Source organism: Rattus norvegicus, chromosome 6 (genome assembly GCF_021556685.1).
Source record: "Rattus norvegicus strain SHRSP/BbbUtx chromosome 6, alternate assembly SHRSP_T2T, whole genome shotgun sequence".
In the NCBI taxonomy this organism is placed as follows: domain Eukaryota; kingdom Metazoa; phylum Chordata; class Mammalia; order Rodentia; family Muridae; genus Rattus; species Rattus norvegicus.
In genome coordinates, this window is record NC_141539.1 from 128,754,046 (window position 1) to 128,777,814 (window position 23,769).

The 23,769-nt window shown below is 44.4% G+C and overlaps 1 protein-coding gene across 4 annotated transcripts in view; it reads left to right on the forward strand.

The window, feature by feature from the left end:
* Ppp4r4 (protein phosphatase 4, regulatory subunit 4) overlaps positions 1-23,769 on the forward strand; it is a 90,618-nt gene that overhangs the window by 22,461 nt on the left and 44,388 nt on the right. For 3 of the 4 annotated variants that reach the window (XR_015622111.1, NM_001414974.1, NM_001134632.2), the window contains 1 exon segment: positions 5,486-5,588. Coding sequence is in view for 2 of the 4 variants with exons in the window: in NM_001414974.1 (NP_001401903.1) it covers positions 5,486-5,588 (103 nt within the window). In the remaining 2 variants the exon portion in view is untranslated. 4 annotated transcript variants of the gene reach the window in all.

Consider the following 23,769-nt stretch of genomic DNA (forward strand, 5'->3'; position numbering starts at 1 on the left):
GTAACTTTTTTCATAGAATATTGTTCTGGGTCCCTTCCACTCAGTGGTGGTAGTACAGATAAGTATTAACCACACGTGATTGTTATGTTTATCCTGACTGTGACCAAAGTCAGCAGAGGGTAATCAAAGGCTCACAGCCTTGAAAAATTCCAGTTCAGCTTTCCACTTTAGCAGACAGGTCTACTGTTCTTTATGTCTCTTTTGTCCTATTGGCAACCCTTTTCCAGATTGTTCCTCACACTTTCCTCTAATGTGCATTTAATCAGAGTGACTTAACTATGGTTGTTATTGCTGTGATGAAACACCATAACCAAAGCAACCGGGGAGGAAAGGGTTTATTCAGCTTATACCTCCAATCACATAAAAGGAAGTCAAGAGAGGAACTCAAGCAGGGCAGGAGCCTGGAGGCAGGCACTGGATGGAGAGGCTATGAATGAATGCTGCTTACTGGCTTGCTCCTCATGGCTTGCTCAGCCTGCTTTCTTATAGAGCCCAGGACCACCAGCCCAGGGATGGTAGCATCTGAAATGTGGTGGGTGCTTCCTGATCAATCAGTCATTAATTAAGAAAGTGCCCTAAGGCTTGCTTACAGCTGGATCTTATGGAGGTCTTTTCTCAATAGGGGCTCAGTCCTTTCAGATACTTAGTTTGTGTATCAAGTTGACGTAAAAGTAGCCAGCAGAGACTGTAGTCCCTCTGCTTGTGCTGCTGTTGGTTGTGCTCCTTGTTATGACATCATTTCTCAGGACAGATGAGGTGGTGGTGGTGGGGGACTTGTACTGGATAGGCTTCTTCACCGGGCAAACAGCTGTGCTTATGGCTCATTTCACTCAGTCTACAAGTTGTGGTGACTCGGCAGGTGTCTACCTTCCGGTCCTAGGTGGTTTGCTCTGATAAACATCATAGTCAAAAGTATCCAGGGAGGAAAAGCCTTTTAGTCCATTTTGCAGGGAAGTCAGGGCAAGAGCATAGAGGCAGAAGCTGAAGCAGAGGCCATGGAGGGATGCTGCTTACTGGACTGCTCCTCATGGCTTCCCCAGCCTGCCCAGGGGCGGCACCTTTCTAGTGATCCTGACCCTGTTATCTCAGTCATTAACTGAGAAAACATCCCACAGACTTGCCTACAGGCAACCCGATGGAGACATTTCCTCATTTGAGGATCTTTTCCTCAGACAATTCTAGTTTGACAAAAAACTAACCAATACACTTTCTAGAATTAATTTTTTATTTAAAGAAAGATCTACCATGGTGGCTCCCAAGGTCCAGACCACAGCAGCAGAATCACTGGGCACCTGAGGGAAATCAAACCCTTAGGCTTCAGCAAATCTATGAAACCAGATTCTGGAGGTTGGGTTTAGTTTTTCCAAGTGCTCCAAGGAGATTCTCAAACATGCTAAGCGTGAGAGCCACTTCTGTATCATGCTGAGTTCCCAACTGCATGTATCTCTTGACGTCGGGACCCTTGGGTTTCTCCTAAGCTGAGCATGAAGCTGAAGTAGAAAATGGCCGCTGTGGCCCTGGTGCTCACCTTGCTCAGCTAACAGCTGCCCTGCCTCAGGCAGAGCTTCTTGGGGGATTTTTGTCGTTGAGACAGGGATGTTCTTCACTGTGGGGAGTTGTCCTGTACACTGCAGGATGTTTAGCAGCATCCTGGGTTCTATCTGCTGGGTGACAGTATACTGTGATGGTGAGAGATGTCTTTATGCACTGTCTATGGACCCCAAACAAGTGGGTAGGGATGGGGAGTTCACTGACAACTGGACCGCGGGTTAGCATGGTTCGCTATTTACTGATGGTGCTCTCTGTGTTATCCATGCCATATTTTTTTTTCTTCCTGGTAAGAGAAGAACTGGGTTATTAATTGATTATAGAAATCTATTTTTTGTATTTGTTAGCAATTTTGAGAATTATGGTTTAGGTTCACTTTTTTGCCTCTTTATTCCTATGTGTAGTAAGCAGTGTCAGTCTCTGAATCATTACTGCTTTGTTAATATTGTATCAAAATCAGTGGCAGCATGATTTTCTCTTGAAGTAACTTGCTCATTTTATTTGGATACCCAAATAATTTTAAGTTCAACAGTTTATCTAAGTGGTGATTGTACTGGATTGATTTATTAGAATGCGGTATGTTCTTTCATTTTCTTCTAATTTTAGAAAAATTATTTTAAAATTTGTATGTCTGAGTGTTTTACCTGTGTGTATATTTGTGTACCACGTGTGAGCTTAGTGCCTGTGAAGGTCAGAAGAGAGCTCAGATCCCTTGGAACTGGAGTTGCAGATAGGACTACCATGTGGTAGTGGGTGCTGGGCGTTTTAACTCGGACCTCCGAGAGAATGGCAAGTGCTGTTAACTAATGAACTAAAAGATAGCTCATTATTTAATTTAAATATGTACTTATGTATGTAGAGTCAGAGGACAACTTTGTGGAGTTGGTTTTCTCCCTTCACCTGTATATAGGTTCCAGGAATTGAATGGCACTGTTACCTTTGAGCCATTTTGCCAGTCTGTTTTAAAAATAATGTTTTCTTTACCATTTCATACATGGTGTATAGTGTTCTCTGATTACTCACTCTCCCTTCTCCATACAAACGTTTTCCATTCATGTTCATGACTTGTGTCCTTTGTGTCCCATTGGGTTTAATCTGTAAGGTCTGTGTGACAATGGGTTTGAACTACCCATCAGAGCCTCCTGGGCTCAAAAGTGGGTACACAGCTCGATACTGCACCTCCCTCCTCTCAGAATGTTAGTTGCTAGCAGTAAGTGGTGGGTGTGGCCTTGTGAGCCCCTTCTCACCCACAGCTCTTTGTTGTTGGGGCCAGTCTTATTTAGGCCCAGTGCCAGTGTCTTAGCCAGTGTTCCATTACTGTGACACAACAACCAAAGCAACTCTTATAGAAGAAAACCTTTAATTGGGGCCGGCTTACAATTTCAGAGGCTTAGTTCTTTATATCACGGCAGGGAGCATGGTGGCAGGTAGGTGCGGTGCTAGAAACGTAGCTAAAACTACAGACTGATCCTTAGATAGGAAGGTCGGGAGAGACAGAGACAACTCACACACACACACACACACACACACACACACACACACACACACACACACACACACACACTGAGCCTGGCTTCCTGGTGGCTAAGCAGTCAAATATACTAGCCTGTGGGGACCAGTCTTTTTTTTTTTTTTTTTTCCTATTCTTTTTTTCGGAGCCCAGGACCGAACCCAGGGCCTTGCGTTTGCTAGGCAAGCGCTCTACCACTGAGCCAAATCCCCAACCCCGGGACCAGTCTTTTTTAAACCATTTTTAACTTAAAAATGAGATCCCTCGCTTGATGCTCGTCCTTGGACTCTTCCGGCCAGCGTGTTGTATCTTTGTTGTCCTTCTTTGGTGTTACTTTTCTCATATCCTTTTTCCTGTTTTCCTGTTATATTTAAATTTTCTCTTTTTTCTTTAGCAATGACTGTTTCATTCACATCTTTTCTAACTGAGTCATTTTCCAATATTCTGCTGAATTTTATCTCCTCAGTTCTATGTTTTCATAATTAATAATGACTTACGATCCTTTTGTATTTTATACATTTCCTTAATTTTCTTTTGTTGACAAATAGTAGGTTATAGTTACCCTTTCTGTTATCCTTGGCAGTGTTGAACATGGATGTTTTGCCTTTGAGGTCCAAGTGTTCAAGCACACAGGCCTATATTCACACTTAAATCACAATAGTTGTGTATTTGTCCATGTGACTGATATTATCAGAAACTGGGTAACCTGAAACAATGTCTATTGTTTTTGTAGTTCTGTAGACCAGAAGCCCCAAATCAAGAATTCTAGGTGGAGGAATTCTAGGGAGACATCCATTTTTGGCCTTTTTCATGGACACTGCAGTGAGTGTCAGCATAGCCCTGGCCTGTGATGTCATCAGTCTGCTGTCCACTCATGTTACCAGACCTAAGTAATCTAGGATGCTCTCTTTCCCTCAGGACCCTTCTGAACATTAGCACCCCACACTCCAGGGGTAGGATGCAGGTGTATTTTAGGCATTACCTTTCAACCTCTGACAAGTAATGTGTTTTGAACTTTAGTTTCCACCTTCTGGCCATCTTCCTAGGTTAGCATAGCTCCCTAATTCATGCAACTCTCTTTTCTTTCTTCATGTTGTCTTTAAATGGTTTGTTATAAAGATAAGAGCAGTGGAATGATTGTGACACCCTGTATTCTGTGGTCTCCATGCTGCCTCAGGCCAAGACTTGCTCCCTGGCAGGCAGTTTCCTCATAACTAGAACATGCTTCTTATGACAAATCTGCACAACTCTGAAGAAACAAAATATTACCTAGAAATCTATGTGAACACCTTATATTTAAGCTCACATACATCTCATAAACCATGAATAAGTCTTGTTGCAGTTACTTTTCGGTTGCTATGATAAAACACTGTAAAAGAGTTTCCAGTTTCGGAGGCCATCACCATCACGGTGGGGAGCAGGGGAGCAGGCAGGCACACAGTGCTGGAACAGTAGCTGAGAGCTTACTAGAAACACAACCTCGAGGCAGAGAGAGGGAGACTCAGAATGGCTCCTTTGAAACTCAAAGCCCACCTCCAGTGACACACCTCCAATGAGGCCACATCTTTCCCAAATAGCTTCACCAACTGGGGACCAAGTATTCAAATATATGAGCCCATGGTGCCATTCTCCTTCATATGATCACAGTTCTATTTGAATAGCAGTAAAAATAATTTAAATTCATTAAAAGTATGTAACTAAATGTAGCACCACCAACATTTAAGATGGGATTTCTCTCCAGCACTTGACATGCTTGCAAAACTGGTGTTGCTCAGGCTGTACTTTAAAAAAGTGTTTGTAGTTCATGGAAATGTTTTTTTTCCCAGAAGAATTAGAATACTTTTCCAAAGTATTTAGGCCTCTAGAATACCACAAAGGTTATTTTGGGAACAAAGCCTCAATGCATGTTACACCAAAAAGGTATTATATAAAATGTCCGAGTGGCCTGTTAGAGAATTGAGTGTATCTTTTAGAACTTTCTTGCAGTTAATGGAGCCAGTTTACACAAATCATTACAGTGTACTCAAAATCGTGTTTTTAACCTATGTTATTATAACTGTTGCTGTGATTATTATTTTACTATTTTGCCATAATGCATTTTTATTATTTATAATAAAATTTATAAATATTATTTATATATATTTTATAAAGTAGAGCAAACTGTCAGATTTCAGAGAAAAGTGTAAGAGAATTTTAAGGTATTAGTAAGATTGCTAACACTTAATGACATGTGTATAAACTGTAATGTCTGCATGTATTGATTATAAGATTTAACAACATTTTATTTCTGTTTTATTTTTATATATCAACAATATGTTTAAAACACTGTAAGGAAGTCATTAAAAGCAGTCATTTTTCAAATTAACCCATTAAATTAAAAATTTAGCTCCTAATTTTAAATTTAAAAATTTGCATTTTCCTTGTAAGTGCTGGTCAAGATATCCAAGGAGCAAGTGTGATTGCAAATCTTCCATTTTTGATGCGACAGAATCCTACCGAGACACTTCGGAGAGTCTTACCCAAAGTCAGAGTAAGTTGGTATGAAATAAGATTTCAATTTCTTGTTCCCCCACCTCAATAGCAATAATGTTTGTCAATACTGGGAGGAAAATTCCAGAGCTTTCATTGCTGATCGCTTCTATCTACTAATGGAGTAGAAGACATGTTATTATGTGTATCTGAATTATGATAAAAATATTTAGGAAAATTAGTTGTACAAGGTAGATTTTTAATAGCTTAAAATGTAACTATCTATAAAATTATAGGTATATCATTTGCTATTTCTTTTCAAAAGTTACCACAATAATTTATGTCTGTATTACCAGTAATAGCTTAACTAGGATCCTGCATGACCTGTGGTGACTTCTGAAGACATCGTATGAAGGGTGTTATTTTAGTTTATTTTTATTCCTCCTTAAATTTTTTCAGAACTAGCTTCTTGCTCTGAACGTAAGTGTTTTCTCTACTATCACATTTCTTCTCTAAGTACATAATGCCCATCGGTTATTAATAATTCAGGGTAGATATTTAATGACCAATATTTATTATTTATTTGTACCTGTGTGCAGAGAACAGTGTTTTTAAACAAGGATTTGGTGAGCAATCCAGACAGCAGTCTTTGTGCTGAGTTCTCCTGCATCATAACCACTGATGGGGTCAGAGGTTGCCTGCAATTGGAGATAATACTGGCTAGGAATGAGCTTTGTGTACTTGCCCCCAGTTTTCTATTTGGTTATAACTGTTTACAAATTAATTTCTACATATTTAAAAACATAATCATTAGAATATCTTTGATGTTTACTTTTTGGCATGATATGTGGTGTGGTCCCAAATGCTGTCCTGTTTATAAGAAGCCCACACTTCTATGAGACAATATGAGGTATTATTGGGTGCCATGGTGATTCGTGAGTGTATTAAGCTTTGTTATGTCTCTTTTCCCAGAATCATGCCCAGTTTTGAAGTGAGTAAGCTTATATAGATCATGTCTAGTTATACATTCGATTTTGGTGGTGTTAACTGACCCAACATTGTTATCATGACAGCCAGAGGTATCAGTTAAATGGTAAAATCATCTTGGCTAGGGAGTTAATATAGGTAAGAAAGTTAAGTTTAAAGTAAAAGAAAAAATCAAACATTCTGCATATTGTGTTGAGCTGGCTGAGTCTGGTCCACAGAGAGCAGATTGATTGTCCAAAGTGAATGCCTGGCTCCCAAAGAGGTCAGCGGAGGTTATTATTAGGATCCCGAGACTGGAGTTCTAGTTTTAAGCTGCCACATGGCTTCAGGGAATTGAATCCAGGTCCTTTGGAAGAGCAGCCAGTAACTCGTAGTTGCTGAGCCATCTCTCCAGCACCCAGCATTCAGACATAAAAACAAGAATACAGGATGTGAAGTAGACAGCAGCAACCTTTAGAGGTTCTGCCAAAATTTTACTATTGTGCTCATATTAGGCAATTGAGTAACTCCTAAGAAACTTGCATATGTGAGGCTCTCGGCTCAATTCAGTCACCAGCACCAAAGCACCTCCCCTTAAAAAAAGAATATGCATTCATTTCATTTAGACAATGTATTTATACAGTCTCAAATGTATCTTCTGAGACTATAAGGTGTGCTTGAGTTATGCAAGATATTTTTGTTTCTTGAGACAGGGTTTCTCTGTGTAGCCCTGGCTGTCCTAGAACTCTCTTTGTAGACCAGGCTGACTTCTAATTCCATCTGCTTTTCCCTACTGAGTACTGACATTAAAGGTGCGTGCCATCATGCCCAGCTGAAGAAATAGTTTTAACACAGAACATTAATGATTGTTCAAAACTAATGCTCATTAATGAATTTGTTTTAAGAAAACATTTAAATTACTGAATGATTTTCATGTATGTATGTATGTATGTATGTATGTATGTATGTATGTATGTATGTGTGTCAGGGTCTTATGTAACCCAGGCTGGTGTGGAACTCAGTCTGTAACTAACTGAAGATGACCCTGAACTTCTGCTGATCCTCCTGCCTCCACCTCCCAAGTACTAGTATTAGAAGATTACATCGTCATTCCCAGGTTATGGGGTTCAAGCCTGGGCCTCTGGACAAGCCAGGAAGCACTCTGCAGCTAAGCTACCGCCCCAGCTTTTTATTCTCTCTTAAGGTTAAGTAGCAGGCAACCATTGGTTGGGGCCTTCATCTCTCCTGCCCACACTATTTGAAGGAGTTACAGAAAAGGTAGGAGGGTCTCAGGTGGGAGGGGCGCCACGCCAGGAAAGTCCACAAGCCATGCAGATGGGTGCAGGGGCCCTGGCGTGTGGTGGAGCACTCTGTGCTCTGCATAGGAGCATTTGCGTGAAGCAGAGAAGATAGACTTAAATGGGTAACAGCGAGGACAGTGCTTTTGTAGACAGCTTCACACACAATCAAAGAGGGCCAATGTTCATCAGTGCATTTTCACCCGTGAGACTTTGCCTGTTTGCGAATGATTTTGAAACTGCTGTGCTCAGAGAGCATCAAGACTTACTGGTTCTTCAGGCTGGCACTTTTTCAGGTCAGCCTGGCTTCTTCCAGTGATTACTTCCCGGTGATAAGCTGAGAGAACATTTTTCTCATAGCCACTCTGTTCGCCTTGCTATCCTGCTGATTTCTTAGTTAATTTTGAGGTAAAGCCACGTTGTATGCTGGAGTGAGTGAGCGAGCACTTAGTAATGATGACGTTTATGGTCTCTTGTGTTTATTAACTGAGCACTGCTGGCCAGGTGTGAGCACAGCTGTAAAGACTGAAGTAGAGGTGAATAAAGACAGGGGACTTGTTCTCTCAGAGGCTGCAGTGTGGTGGTGACCAGACTAACAAGTCATCAAACAAAAGGCTGACTCTCACTCGTGATTCGTGCTAACTGATGAGTGTAAGACAAACAAACGGACACTGAGACAAAGTAGTAAAGCTAACAGGAGACCTTCTATGCACTGGAAGGCAAGGAGAGCTTCTTAGCAACTCTGTGCCAAGCAGCAGCAGGTGCCCTGAGATGCAAGCACTTGGTAAGTGTGGTTGGGGCTCGTGGGAAGGGTGGGGTATGAACAGAGACCAGGCTGGAGTAATGGCAGTGACATTGGATTTGAGGACAGTGGAAAGCTATTGGAGACTTTGAGCATCAGAGCTACTGTTTGTTCATATCTCGTGGCCATTTGATTAGTGTGTAGACTAGAATGGGTCAGTCAGGAAGCTCTAGTCAGAAGACTCTAAGAGTCGGTGGTAGGCTGGATTAACATGGTGAACTAAAGCAATAGAGTGGTGTGCATCGATGTCTCAGATACACTTATTAGAATGAACAGGATTCCTTAATGGATTGGAATGGATGAATTCCAATCGGGTTGGAGTGGGGAGCAGCATCCAGATGGTTGGTGTGGGCATCTGGGTGGTTTTCAGAGTGTGAGATGGTCCGTTGAACGCACAGGCAGTAGTAATCTGAGCACTTGCTAATGTTGGTCTTCCATGATTCACTTTGAGAGAACCTAAGAATACAAGCAGTGAGTATATCATGCAGAAGGTAACTATTCCCAGGGCATTATCACATTTGCGACTCCAGCCTAACCAGCTTTCAGAGCTCATCCCTTACTTTGCTTCACCTAAAAGAACACGAGGAAAGAGATATGGGGCATTTTGCTGGTCATGCATGTTATAAAATTATACTGGTGATGACCTTGTTTGTTTACTACATTTGCATTTTATCCTTACTACTGGTCTTAATTAAAATTTTTTTTAAATGAGGCAACCTGTTTCCACTGTTTTGAAAATGAAGGAATTTGGCCTTTTCTTTTCTTTCTTTTGTTTGTTTGTTTGAGGGAAGGTCTCTCTAAGTAGTCCTGGCTGTCCTAGGATTTTCTATGTAGATCAGGCTATCCTCAGACTCAAAATACTCCTTCTGCTTCTGCCTCCCAGTGGCTGGGATCAAAGGTGTGAGGCACATCTAGCTGAGATGAAGAAACGTTGACCTTAAAGCAGCAGGCGAGATGCTGGAGAGATGGCTCAGCAGTTAGGGACGGAAACCCGAGCTCAGCTCCCAGCCACCAGAAAAGGGAGTTTATGACCACTGTTCCAGCTCCAGGGAAACTAATGCCCTCTTCTGGCCTCTGTAGGCATTGAACTCTCATGTGTTCATACATGCATACACACACATACACACACACACACACACACACACACACACACACACACACATACACATACACACATGTACACATACACAGATACAAACACGTCCACACAGATACACATACACAATCATACATACTTAAAAATTAAATCTACAAACAAAATAAGTAAAATATAGAAATTAGGATTATAATTGTACTAATTTCATTATATTTACAAAATTTCCTTTCAAAACTAGATCCAAAGTAGATGGATGGACAACGTGTTGTGTACTTCTCAAGGTAGAATTTAAGTGAGAATCAAGAAAGAAAATAAGTTTTGATTTCTAATTTAAGTCCTATAAATATGATAATACTTCAAGATATAGTTATTTTAGTCTTGTTATATAATTTAATCCTATGGTCATTATTTGATCTAGTAATTTTCTACAACTTAATACATTGAATTCTGAGATGTTAAATTTTAATATTGAACTTGGGCTTATGCTCTCTGGAAGTGAAGGAATTTTTATTAAACTCTGTATTCCTTTATAAAATCACAGATGAAGGACTTGCCTAACACAGTATAATGGACTCCATTGTAATACAGCACCAAGCAGTTCTTCTTGTTCCTTGAATTTTTTAATTCATTTACTTGTTCATTTTCTTAAATTTTGTTCCAAGTATATGACATAATATTATCATTCAGCAGAAAATGTGCAGTGTCAGGCACAGTGAATCACTATAGTGAGTATTTACTCAGGTCCTATAGGGGTCAGCTATTGGATGTTTTATGGATTTAATCTCTGAGCCAAGACAATGGTTCTGTGACACATCCCACAGAGGAAGAGACCCTAGTTAACCAACCTGCCCATAGCAGTTCGTCAGCCTCATGATTGGCTGATCTGATTGCAGATCTTTAATGTATAATTCACTCCTCAGCCCTTGCCACCTTGTCTGGTTACTACATCAGCTGCACACGGGACCAATTGCTTCTACTTTGCCACCTAGAAGCCACTCACCCAGAGAGGGCTTTAAGAAATACCAACCTTGTGTGTGAAAATTATTACTTAAATGGTGAAATGAAGTGACAGAATGCTGTCCCCTTCACTTACCCTCCCTTTATCTCTAAGAATCAAGCTCTGAACCTGGGAAACTGTAAATTCTACTTTATTGTAGAACAAGCTAATTTCAAAATGTGCTTAAATCATGGATCTGGAGATAGATGGTCTTGGATCATTTAGATGGGGCCCAAATGCCAACACATGTCTTCTAGTAGAAGACAGAAGATGGGGTGGGAAAGACAGCAGTGAAGACAGAGAAAGATGGGGGAAGCCTGGAAGGGACAGCACAATAGCCAGAAGCCTGTGGTGGGAATGTGGCACTGATCACCTTGGTCTGAGTAACGCTGCTTTTAGCACATCTGCCTCCTAGAACTATGGGAGAGTACATTTCTGTCACCTTAATGCATCCAGCTTCTGTTAATTTGTAATAGACGCTGCACGGAAACTGAAACAGATCACTTTTCATTTCAGATAGAGTAAAGCTGCCTACCATGTCCTTTTGGACCTTGGCACCTACAATCTTTCCCTTTTCCATAAAGGCAGAAGTCTTTGTCACTTGGCTTGTCATTCTATGCTCAGAGCCTGGAATGGCGTTTGGAAATAACAGGCACTCACAGGCAACTTTGGGAAGACTGTTGATTGAACTTAATGTTCTGAGAGAGTCAGCGTCTACCTGAGACTGTGATGCATCGAAACACTGGCCTGACTCACTGGCCTTCTGGAGTGAGTCATCGTCGGTGCCATCTGTAACACTGACCTGTGCTCTCAGAGACACTTCACAGGGGTGGGCGGGGAAGATGAAGGACACAATAGAAAGAAGACAACAGAAACGCAGGCTATCAAACCAATATGAAATTTGATTATTTAAAGTTGGTCGATGTGATATAGCAATATTTTGATTCAGCAAAAATCTACCACATCCACTTTTAGTACTGTTTATGACATTATTCTCCTGAGTTGACACAGTAAGAAAATACCAGAAATATCTTCCAGTGTGAAGAATGCAGCATTTTATACTGAATACAGACAGATTCTTAAATGATCTCATTTTGAAATTTGAATAGAAAGCATTCACTCTGCAAATAAAGACGTTTGTGAATGAAACACTGCATGCATTTTAAAGTCTCGTTGGAAGTGGCACAGTTGAATGGACAGTGATGTGAGGATCACTCACTGTGGGGCAGGTGCTGTGCTTCATGCCTTAGTACATTGTCCAGCAACTGTCAGCGCTGTCTGACATTTGCACTCACTGAAAGCTGACATGGAACTTACTCGCAATGTTGGGCTGTATTGTTAGGTTTCTAAGGAGCATGAAAGAATATAATTGATTTTGATGGTGCTCTGAAAAATAAACTTAATATCCCTTAACTAAGGGGTGGATGAGTGTGAGTGAGCGATACAGATTCCTTTCTCCTTTGGTTTGCATCTCGGAGACGTTCCTCTCTTCCTCACCATAGTTGACATTTTCTGAGATAACAGTTTAAATTCTGAGAAAAGCATAAAGGTTTCATGAAAGCAACATAATTATACATCTTAAGAAGAGCATGATGTCCCCGGACCCCTGCAGGTCACAGACAGCCTGTGGTGGAGCATACCATTCCATTGGCTGACATTCTGATTGCAGGCAGGGAAAGAGGAGAGGGGGAAGATTCCCCACAGTGGTATAAGGTTAATGGAGGTTTCCAGCATCAGGGTAAGAATCAATGGTGCGGAAAGCTTTCTGGTCTAGAGGTATAGAGTTATAGAACAGTCTCCCAGTTCTCCAGGAGAGAAAATGGACACAGCTCCAACCGGAGGAATTAGAGCAGGAACGCACAGTGGAGACTGCTCTTTTTGTTTTATAGTGCAAAACAAATTGTTGTTAACCATAGTCATTCAAGTTTAGTGTCTGATTGTGGTTTTGTATCTTATGTTTGTTTATATTTAAGGATGAAATAGATTGGCATTACTAATTATTTATAATAATAAAGTCCTATGGAAACTACACATTGAGGGGTGGTCAGAGGATCCTTGTGTCCCAGCCTCCCAGGTGTCAGAATTACAGACATGTGTCACCATATTCAGTATTTAATATTCTTTTTACCAGATCTAAAGTTTGATTTGTGCTTCATAAAACTCTTTAGCAGTGTTCTTATATTTGCTTCTCAGTCATTTTACCATCCATCCCGCCTGTGATAAAAGTGAACTGAATCTTCTGAAATTCTTTTAAATGTGCAGTTGAGCTTAAAAGAATAAAAAAAAGTTACCTGGGCTCAAAACTGGTTTCTAAAACTAGGTTAGCCTCTAAATCCACACACTCATATCCTTCTAGAACCTGTCAGGTAATCACGAGGCTGCCCCAGGAGCTGACGCTCAAGAGCGAGATGATGCTGAGTCTCGGATGTCTCTACACTGTTGGTTTGCTTTACTGCAGACTGTCGCACTGGCTGGTTTGCTTTACTGCAGACTCTGTCGCTCTGGTGAGGCTTCCTCTCACAATCCCAGTCGCTACTTTCTGAGCACCAGTTCAAATGTGCCACCATATCTGAAGATGGCTACGCTTTTAATAGAATTTTACAGGTTGCAGGACAGTCTGTATCAGGTTGGGGTAACTTGCAACTTTGTGCTCAGCAGTGCCACCTATAGGTGTCCTCTGTTTGGGACAGAGCAATAGAATGAAGAGAGCCCTCCTTGGTGCTGTAGGTATGATGGTGATTAACTTCGACCGAGGCAAGGAAGCAACTGTGCCTACTGCCCCAGAACCTTCTCTTCGTTAAAGCAAAGGCTTGAAGAGGAAGGAGTAGAACCTGCTGCTTCTGGAACAGAAGATCCACTGTTTCTGTGGGAGTAGCAGAAGAAACAGCAGCCTCTTCTGGAGAAGAACGGACAGGTCAGGGCAGCGCACTGGTGACTGCTTCTGGAATACGGAGGGAACATAAGTCTCTTGCCCTTGAGAGGGGCAGGAGACGTTAGAGCCAAGACTGCACCCAAATAAAGCAGAAAGATCTGCCAAAGGGAGAGGCAACAAGTTTGACACTGTCAAAAGCTACTCTGCTCCAAGAACTAGCCATGGGACACTGGAAAAGCTCCATCACTGCAGTCTGGACTCCAGGGTCCTGACTAACATGGCACAGAATCAAGGGATGCACGTCTCTTATGCCCCCACTAGCCTAACACGCAGCTGTAAGCAACAGTGCTTTATTAACAGGGAAGATAGAGTGTGAGGAGAAACCCTGGCTTGAGAGTGCTGTGGATTCAGGGAGGAAAACCTTCCACATTTCAGGCTGCTGGCTAAACACAAAGTAACAGTGGCCCACTGTTGGAGGAATCTAAAGCTAGTGGTGCCATGGAGGTTACCATAGCAACAGTAAAGCTTAAACCTGGGTGAGATCCTGAGTAGGTTTATTGTCCTTCCCCCCATAACCTGCGTAGAACCACATGTCCGTCTCAGAGCTGTTTCCTCTGTCTTCAGTGAATAACTAGTATTGAATAAAACATTGCTAAATCTCAAAATAAAGAGGGAAATGACCAGGTATCAATGATGATCCAAGAAGTATGAGATAGGTAAATTAAATACTTGTGATTAACTTGCTACAAATCTGGTAGAAAATGATATGCATGAATACATAGGGATTTCAACAGAGAGCTATTCTAAAATAGTCAAATAAAAATGCCAGAAGTAAAAGAGTAGCGCTAGACGTGAATCGTGTGCTTATGGGGACTATGGACACAACTGGGTGAGGGTGATTTGTGAGCTGGAAGGAAGAAGTGAAACAGGCCGCCAACAAAGACAGCGGGTGCAGAACGAGAGAGAACTCCAGTGGTTCTGAGACTGTATAAAGTGATCTAGTAAACAGGTTGAGTCTCAGAGAAAAGAGGAAATAGAAGATATTATGGCCAAGACTTCTGAAATTAATGAAAGACAAGAGAATGCAGGAGAAACACACACAAATGCACATATTCCTGTGTACATGTGCGCTCTCGCTCTCTCTCTCTCTCTCTCTCTCTCTCTCTCTCTCTCTCTCTCTCTCTCTCTCTTTTCCAGGAACATATTGATAAAACTGCTAAGGTAATGGCAAATGGGACAGTCTTGAGAGTAGCCAGAAGGAAAGGAGCAGGAAATAGGATGTAGAGACAAGAACCCAACTTCTGGTTAGGAACACACTGCTGGTGGGAAGGAGAAATGAGGAAACTACGGGAAGACTGAGTTTCTCAACAAATTAATCACGCTTACTATGCCACTCAGCTGCTTCCCTGGTGTGGAGTAAGACTGGCACACACGCTTGTATGGAGACTCGGCCATGAAGGCATTGAAATTCATGATTAGTTGCAGCGGATGCTGAAAACAACTGAAATAGCCACTCACAGGGCACTGGTAATTAAATTGTAGCAGCATAGGCAGTGGATAATACTTTGGCTTTTATGAAACAGGGTTTCACTGTGTATTCTAGGCTGGCCTTGAACTTGTGATTTTGTGCTTCCGATTCCTTGGTGCTGGTGTTGTAGGTCTGCACCACCGTACCTGGATAAGGAGCTCACTGTATGTGTATTTCATTTGGCACAGGATTTTAAAGACTTACTAGGCTTACTCACTTCTCTACTTTGTGGCTTGTTTTATGTTGCTAGTTTGGAAACTCCTGAGCTATCATTTTTTAAATTTTCAAATGTGCTTCTACCTCTTTCCTTCCAGGCTTCCCATTTCTCATATAATTAGAACTTATTATTTTTTTTTTTTTTTTGTCTTTTACCTCTTCTCTCAATTTTCCTTTGTGATTTATGTTGAGTGTTTAGTCCTGACCCATTGTTCAGGTCACTTGTTTGTGTCTAACCTAATTTTAATTTTGATTTCTGTATTTTTCTGATCTGGAAATTCTACTTATCTTTTGTAAATCTACAATCCACTTAAATATATTAGAACTTTGTGTGGAAATTCTTTTCCTCATTCTCTCACAGAATACGTCTCAATCTTAGTTTTCCCTCCTTCCACTCTTCTCAGTCCCACCCTCTACCTCCCCTCAACCCCAGATCCACTCCTCAGTTCCCCTCAGAAAAGAACAGGCCTCCCTGTGGTATCAGGGACACACCAGGGCATACAAAGATACAATGAGACTAGGCACTCAGTTTTGTGACAAGCATATTTCTGAGGAGATACAACAGAAATGTCTACTCACCCCACAAGACCAAAGTAAAGACACCACTAAACTCCAGCCTGATGAGCCCGTGAGTTTAATGGGGTTGTTTCCAGGAGCGCGGGTGAGGGCTTAACTATGGCAGCAGAAATGACTCAAAGACAGCTGCAGGCCCAGAGCTAGGATCCCGGAGCAACTGCACAGCTCCCAGGCAGTCCAACAGGCTGGAGAAAGCATCCTTTCCAAGGGATTCTGGTCTAAACCTCTTTGGGTAGCTTGGCCGGTCTCTGCTTCTCTCAGGAAGCTAGTTGGTCTCAGAGTTTCTTTGTCACTCGTGCAGCTTTATTGGTTGTATTCTCTGGGAGGGAGAGACCTAGTGAATCTGGTCAGTCACAGGCACTTCCTGAAGCAATTTGGAGTTATTTGCCTTCCTGCTGAAGGAGCATCTTTGCCCCATGGAATGTTTCAGACTCTGAGGAAACTTAGACACCAACTCCCTCTCTTTTTGTCAGTTACAAGTGGGCAGCTCTTACCTCTTGCCTGGCCACTCCACCCTCTCTGCCTTAGTGTTCTGCTCAGCACAGGAAATGTAGCCAGCTGCCTGCTGACTGAAGCCGGGAGCCCCCTGTTGAGTTGCTTCAGGCATTTTATCCAAGAGCAAGAAGACTGGCTGGTGCTAGAGTGCTCCTCTCCAATGGCTGAGCTCCCAAGGCCTCTGAAAGTCTGCCAGCGCAGCCTCCGTCTCTTGAGCTACTAGCCTGTGAAGACCCTCATCTAGAACCAGCAATGACTGAAGAGAAGCACAGTCAGAATTACACGCTTGCTTGTCTGTACTTGCATGGTTTCTCCAGGCCTAGTGGATACCTTTTCACTATCTTGTTCATTTCTATGTGTTTTCATGGAGACAGTTTTCATACTTTTGTCTAGATTTTTAAAATGATCCTTGTTGGAATATTGATGAAATTACCCCATCTGCCATTATCAAAAAGAAGTTCTTATTTTTCCTTGTTTTAATTTCAGAATGTTAGCACTGAGACTTATTTTTATTTATATGTGTGTGTGTGTAGGTGTGTGAATGTGTGTGTAGGTGCCAGAGGGGACATGGCAGATCCCCTGGGACTGGATGTGAGCGTTGGGAGCCAGACTAGTGTTACATCTCTCCAGGTGATGACCCTCAGGGTGTTAACTTTAAATATTTGTTTGTGCAACTGCATAGGTTTTAGATATGCATAGCTCCCTGTACATTCCTGCAGTCCCCTGTTTACTCACACAGGCCAGTTAATTCTTTTCTAATGATAGGAGCACCTCAGAACCTATGATTAACATTCTGACAAAGATGTGTGACAAATCTCCTTATGTAAGCATGTATTTAGATTTACTTATTTATTGTATGTGTATGAATGTTTTGTCTGCATGTATGCATGTGCACCAGGTGCTTGCCTGGTACTCTCGGAGGTCAGAGGAGGGGACTGGATTCTTGGAGGTCAGAGGAGGTTACAAGTAGGCCTGAGCCACCATGTGGGCTCTGGGAATGGGACTTGGGTCCTCTGCAAGGGCAGCTAGTGTTCTTAGCCACTGAGCCATCTCTCCAGCTCAACTCTGCTCCTAAACTCCCTTTTTTTTGTTGAAGTGAAATTGTGTTTGCAGTAGCAGTTCTCCCCTTTAACTCTATTTTCTCTTTAGAAAAATCTTACAAATCCATGCCTTTCAGTTCATCTCTATGAAGTCACTTACTGTTCTCCTTTTGTCTTTTATTGCTGTGATGAGACACCATGACCAAAAGCTTCCTGGGGAGGAAAGGGTTTATTTGGCTTTCGTATCTTGGGTTATAGTCCACTGAGGGAAACCTGGGCAGGAACCTGGAGGCAGGAATGACAGCAGAAGCTCAGGAGGAACACTGCTTACCAGCTCACCAGCTCACCAGCTCACCAGCTCACCAGCTCACCAGCTTACCAGCTTACTTTTTATGGCTTGCTCAGTCTGCCTCGTTATACCAGCTAGGGATGCCTACCCAGAGGTGCCCCCTCCCATGAGTCATTAATCCCACACCAATCATTAATCAAGAAAATGCCCTACAGGTTTGCCTGCAGGTAATTTGATGAAGGCGTTTTGTCAACTGAAGTTCCTTTCCCCAGATAGCTCTAGCTCGTATCAAATTGATAAAAATCTAACTGGGATACTAGATGAAACCTGTCTGTCTATATAGTGCATTGTTTGGGAGATCTATTCATGTCTCAAAGCCTTTCCAAAGTCAGCAGACCTAGAACTGAGCTTGTGAAATTTCTTTTTGTTGTTTTACATTTATTTATTTTATGTGTGTGCATTTAGGTGCATGTCACGGTGTGTGTGTATGAGAGAGCGAGCGAGCTGAGGGAAAAGGTAGGGTGGCCAGTTGGCAGGAGTCAGCTCTCTCTTCCTGCCATGTGCGTCTTGTGGAATCAAACACAGATAACCAGGCTTGGCATTTCTCCCAGCACCTGGGTTTCTTTCTCCCTCCTCTATCCTAAGGTGTTTCAGGGTTCTACTGGCTTAAGAGTTATCCAGGTACCTTTGGTTCTTATATCATTAGTCTCTGTGTAGTCTATTTATTTTATGTCATAAATACTTCTTGAATGTGTCCACTTCCAGCCACACTGTGCCCATGCTGGTCCCCGGGGCTGCGAAGGTTTGCTCTGGAAAACACAGTGCTTTTCAAAGCTGTCCTAGTGCTTGCTTTCCTCTTCTAGTGTGCTGTCTCTCTACTTCCCATTCTCTTTCAACTCTTAGTAGGGCAGGGCATTCTGAAGCATCTAGAGCTGTGTGTCTTCTGTTTAAAGCTCTGGGGCCTTTCCTCACTGAGCTGCCCGTTCACCCCGAAGCAAACCCACCTCCTGGCTCCAGGCACATAGATTGCTTTTTCAGTCCTTTTCTTTGGCAAGTTTCTTCACACTCCCTGGTGCTGCCGGCAGGGGCTGCTCTTTCCCAAGCTTTTGTTTTCCTGCCTCCCGCTGTGCCACCCTCTGAGTAGGTTTTCCTTTTTCTTTACACAGGCTGTTATATCTCAGGAGAGCTTTCTCTGACTCCTCCGATATTATCTCTAGGGCTCTCCCGGTAACTTGAACCTCTCATCCTTAGCTCTTCGCACAATTTTAGTGGTGGAATTAGCATTATTATGGAAATGTAAGGTACACTGCTATTTGGATGATTGCTAAGTCTCTAGCAATCAGCATAGACCTTGAACACGATTAGCTAGCTATTTCTTGAGTGTTCAAATGTCTGAACAAGAGTCATCCAAAGGGCAATAACCAGATCCTTTACTTTTCCCAACTACTCAGAGTCTGATTCTGGTTCTTAACAAATGTGAATGAAATTAAAATTCTGTCAGCTTAGGAATTTGATTCTTGAAAACAACTGATCTGAGAGGAAATGAGGTAGTCAAGATGGCAGTGTCTCAGTGTTCTCTGCCTTCGTGCATCCTAGCTCTGCCCTCCTGATCCTCACTCTGCCCTCCTGATCCTGACTCTGCCTTCCTGATCCTCACTCTGCCCTCCTGATCCTAGCTCTGCCCTCCTGATCCTCACTCTGCCCTCCTGATCCTCACTCTGCCCTCCTGATCCTCACTCTGCCCTCCTGATCCTAGCTCAGCCCTCCTGATCCTAGCTCTGCCCTCCTGATCCTGACTCTGCCCTCCTGATCCTAGCTCTGCCCTCCTGATCCTAGCTCTGCCCTCCTGATCCTCACTCTGCCCTCCTGATCCTCACTCTGCCCTCCTGATCCTCACTCTGCCCTCCTGATCCTCACTCTGCCCTCCTGATCCTAGCTCTGCCCTCCTGATCCTAGCTCTGCCCTCCTGATCCTAGCTCTGCCCTCCTGATCCTCACTCTGCCCTCCTGATCCTCACTCTGCCCTCCTGATCCTCACTCTGCCCTCCTGATCCTCACTCTGCCCTCCTGATCCTGACTCTGCCCTCCTGATCCTAGCTCAGCCCTCCTGATCCTAGCTCAGCCCTCCTGATCCTGACTCTGCCCTCCTGATCCTAGCTCTGCCCTCCTGATCCTAGCTCTGCCCTCCTGATCCTCACTCTGCCCTCCTGATCCTGACTCTGCCCTCCTGATCCTCACTCTGCCCTCCTGATCCTCACTCTGCCCTCCTGATCCTAGCTCTGCCCTCCTGATCCTAGCTCTGCCCTCCTGATCCTCACTCTGCCCTCCTGATCCTAGCTCTGCCCTCCTGATCCTAGCTCTGCCCTCCTGATCCTCACTCTGCCCTCCTGATCCTCACTCTGCCCTCCTGATCCTCACTCTGCCCTCCTGATCCTCACTCTGCCCTCCTGATCCTAGCTCTGCCCTCCTGATCCTAGCTCTGCCCTCCTGATCCTCACTCTGCCCTCCTGATCCTCACTCTGCCCTCCTGATCCTCACTCTGCCCTCCTGATCCTCACTCTGCCCTCCTGATCCTCACTCTGCCCTCCTGATCCTCACTCTGCCCTCCTGATCCTGACTCTGCCCTCCTGATCCTAGCTCTGCCCTCCTGATCCTCACTCTGCCCTCCTGATCCTCACTCTGCCCTCCTGATCCTCACTCTGCCCTCCTGATCCTGACTCTGCCCTCCTGATCCTAGCTCTGCCCTCCTGATCCTAGCTCTGCCCTCCTGATCCTAGCTCTGCCCTCCTGATCCTCACTCTGCCCTCCTGATCCTCACTCTGCCCTCCTGATCCTCACTCTGCCCTCCTGATCCTGACTCTGCCCTCCTGATCCTAGCTCAGCCCTCCTGATCCTAGCTCAGCCCTCCTGATCCTGACTCTGCCCTCCTGATCCTAGCTCTGCCCTCCTGATCCTAGCTCTGCCCTCCTGATCCTCACTCTGCCCTCCTGATCCTCACTCTGCCCTCCTGATCCTCACTCTGCCCTCCTGATCCTCACTCTGCCCTCCTGATCCTAGCTCTGCCCTCCTGATCCTAGCTCTGCCCTCCTGATCCTGACTCTGCCCTCCTGATCCTAGCTCTGCCCTCCTGATCCTAGCTCTGCCCTCCTGATCCTCACTCTGCCCTCCTGATCCTCACTCTGCCCTCCTGATCCTCACTCTGCCCTCCTGATCCTCACTCTGCCCTCCTGATCCTAGCTCTGCCCTCCTGATCCTAGCTCTGCCCTCCTGATCCTCACTCTGCCCTCCTGATCCTCACTCTGCCCTCCTGATCCTCACTCTGCCCTCCTGATCCTCACTCTGCCCTCCTGATCCTCACTCTGCCCTCCTGATCCTCACTCTGCCCTCCTGATCCTGACTCTGCCCTCCTGATCCTCACTCTGCCCTCCTGATCCTCACTCTGCCCTCCTGATCCTCACTCTGCCCTCCTGATCCTCACTCTGCCCTCCTGATCCTGACTCTGCCCTCCTGATCCTAGCTCTGCCCTCCTGATCCTGACTCTGCCCTCCTGATCCTAGCTCTGCCCTCCTGATCTTAGCTCTGCCCTCCTGATCCTCACTCTGCCCTCCTGATCCTCACTCTGCCCTCCTGATCCTGACTCTGCCCTCCTGATCCTCACTCTGCCCTCCTGATCCTCACTCTGCCCTCCTGATCCTGACTCTGCCCTCCTGATCCTCACTCTGCCCTCCTGATCCTCACTCTGCCCTCCTGATCCTCACTCTGCCCTCCTGATCCTCACTCTGCCCTCCTGATCCTGACTCTGCCCTCCTGATCCTAGCTCTGCCCTCCTGATCCTGACTTTGCCCTCCTGATCCTAGCTCTGCCCTCCTGATCCCGACTCTGCCCTCCTGATCCTCACTCTGCCCTCCTGATCCTCACTCTGCCCTCCTGATCCTCACTCTGCCCTCCTGATCCTCACTCTGCCCTCCTGATCCTCACTCTGCCCTCCTGATCCTCTGCCCTCTTGATCCTCACCCTGCCCTCCTGATCCTAGCTCTGCCCTCCTAATCCTCACTCTGCCCTCCTGATCCTCAATCTGCCCTCCTGATCCTCACTCTGCCCTCCTGATCCTCACTCTGCCCTCCTGATCCTCACTCTGCCCTCCTGATCCTAGCTCTGCCCTCCTAATCCTCACTCTGCCCTCCTGATCCTCAATCTGCCCTCCTGATCCTCACTCTGCCCTCCTGATCCTCACTCTGCCCTCCTGATCCTGACTTAGCACCACAGGTACAGCAGGGAGCAGCACTTCACTGTGGAAAAACTCTGCTAATTAAGGTTGAAGTCCACCATGACCTGATAATGTCAATTAAGGTTGAAGTCCACCATGACCTGATAATGTCGGCCCAGTGCAGTATGGGAGACGTCCTTCTTTGGTGGGGGTTCTCCTTCTCGGACACTGAGGAATTGTAAGTCCCCTATATACCTAAGGAATGTCACCTGGCCTCAGTTGGATTATAGGGTCAATTTCCTTTCTCGTGCAAAACCTGTTCAGCCAGCACCTGAGTTTGCTGAAATGCTTCTCCATGCTAATGAGGCATTCCACGTACCCTAAACCCACAACCAATGGCCTCTGCCCATTCTGGATGTCTCTCTCCTCACCCCCAAAACTTTATAAGCCTTCAGTCACCCTAAGTAAAGTTGATCTTCCTACCGACTGTGGTCCCGTGTGGTTTAGTCACCGTACGTACTCACAAAGCTTCAATATCTCTGCTCCCTCACTTCAAGATGGAGCCCTACCCTGACCCTGAGGTTTGCAAGGTCCTGGCCATCAAATTCAATCTGAAGGAGCAACTTGAGACTTGGTTCTGTTGGCACAGACACAAACAGGAACGGAAGCATATCTGTGAGCATGCGCCCTACTCTACCTGACTCAGCATGGTGTTCTACTCTCTAAAGTGTTTGACTGCCAGTGCCTGTGTTGTGGGTCTCCCGGCCATTCAGAGATTCACTGATCTGACTTAAGTTTTGGTTTCAGTAAATTAGATGATTTTTATTAAAAAGAGACTGACCAGGACTAAACCAGAGAGAGTTCTGTAGGCACATCCTGGCTACTGTTAACTAAAGGATTTTAAAGAGGTGGCGTGGGGTGACAAAATGACATTTATAATTTTGGGTACCCAAATTAACTCATATCCTGTCTGGATGCAGGTTAGGCTTGATTTTATAACAGACATCCAGCAGGTGCCTTGGCCATCTAAGCAAGTGTTTAATACGTAAGCAGAACCCAGCAATTAGCCTGTTTAATCTTGTGACTCATTACCATGTAGGAATAGCTGAGGTAGGGAAATATTTTGCAACAATCATTAAATTTTTAGGAGTAGCCCAACTGCACAGAAAGTGGTTTGTCTTGAGCCAGCGGACAGGGCATACTCTATAGTAGGAGCAACTTCCTCATGGCTTATATAAACTAAAAACAATTTTGATTTTGCGAGCTTAGCACTGTAAATGTATCCTAAACACATTGTTCACCATCACACCTGTAGTAAGAATGGAGGGCTGGGCCTCTTGCCGTCTGCAGAGGCATCCTCCTCACTGCTTAGAAAGCACAGCTGCCTTTACTGGGGCTGGGAGCACAGGGCCTGACTGAGTCCTCCAAGAACACTAGACACCTCACACTGCCCTACACTTCGTGCAGCTCTAGGTCTCTACCTGGATGACTGGGTACCAAGGTGGAGATGGTATGGAATTCAATGAACCGGTTTTCAAGGATTCACGAATACTTAGGGAGAGTGTTCTGCAGACCCACAGGGCCACATCTGACTCCCCAACCTGCAAACGCTTGGTTGCAGCTTTCTTCTTTTTTGAGGAGACTCATGTGACCCAGGCTGGCCTTCACTTAGTTGCCGAGGGTGACTTCACCCCCTCTGCCTCCACTATGCCCAACTAGTTTGTTGTCGTTCATTTTTGTATTGGCCTGGGATTTGGAGCCTTCACCTCTCAGAAGCTCAGATGCTGCCCAACCAGCATTGTGAGATTTTGATTGTTTTGTTTTTCTTATGTGAGTTTTTTTTTCAGGGGGGAGGGAAGAG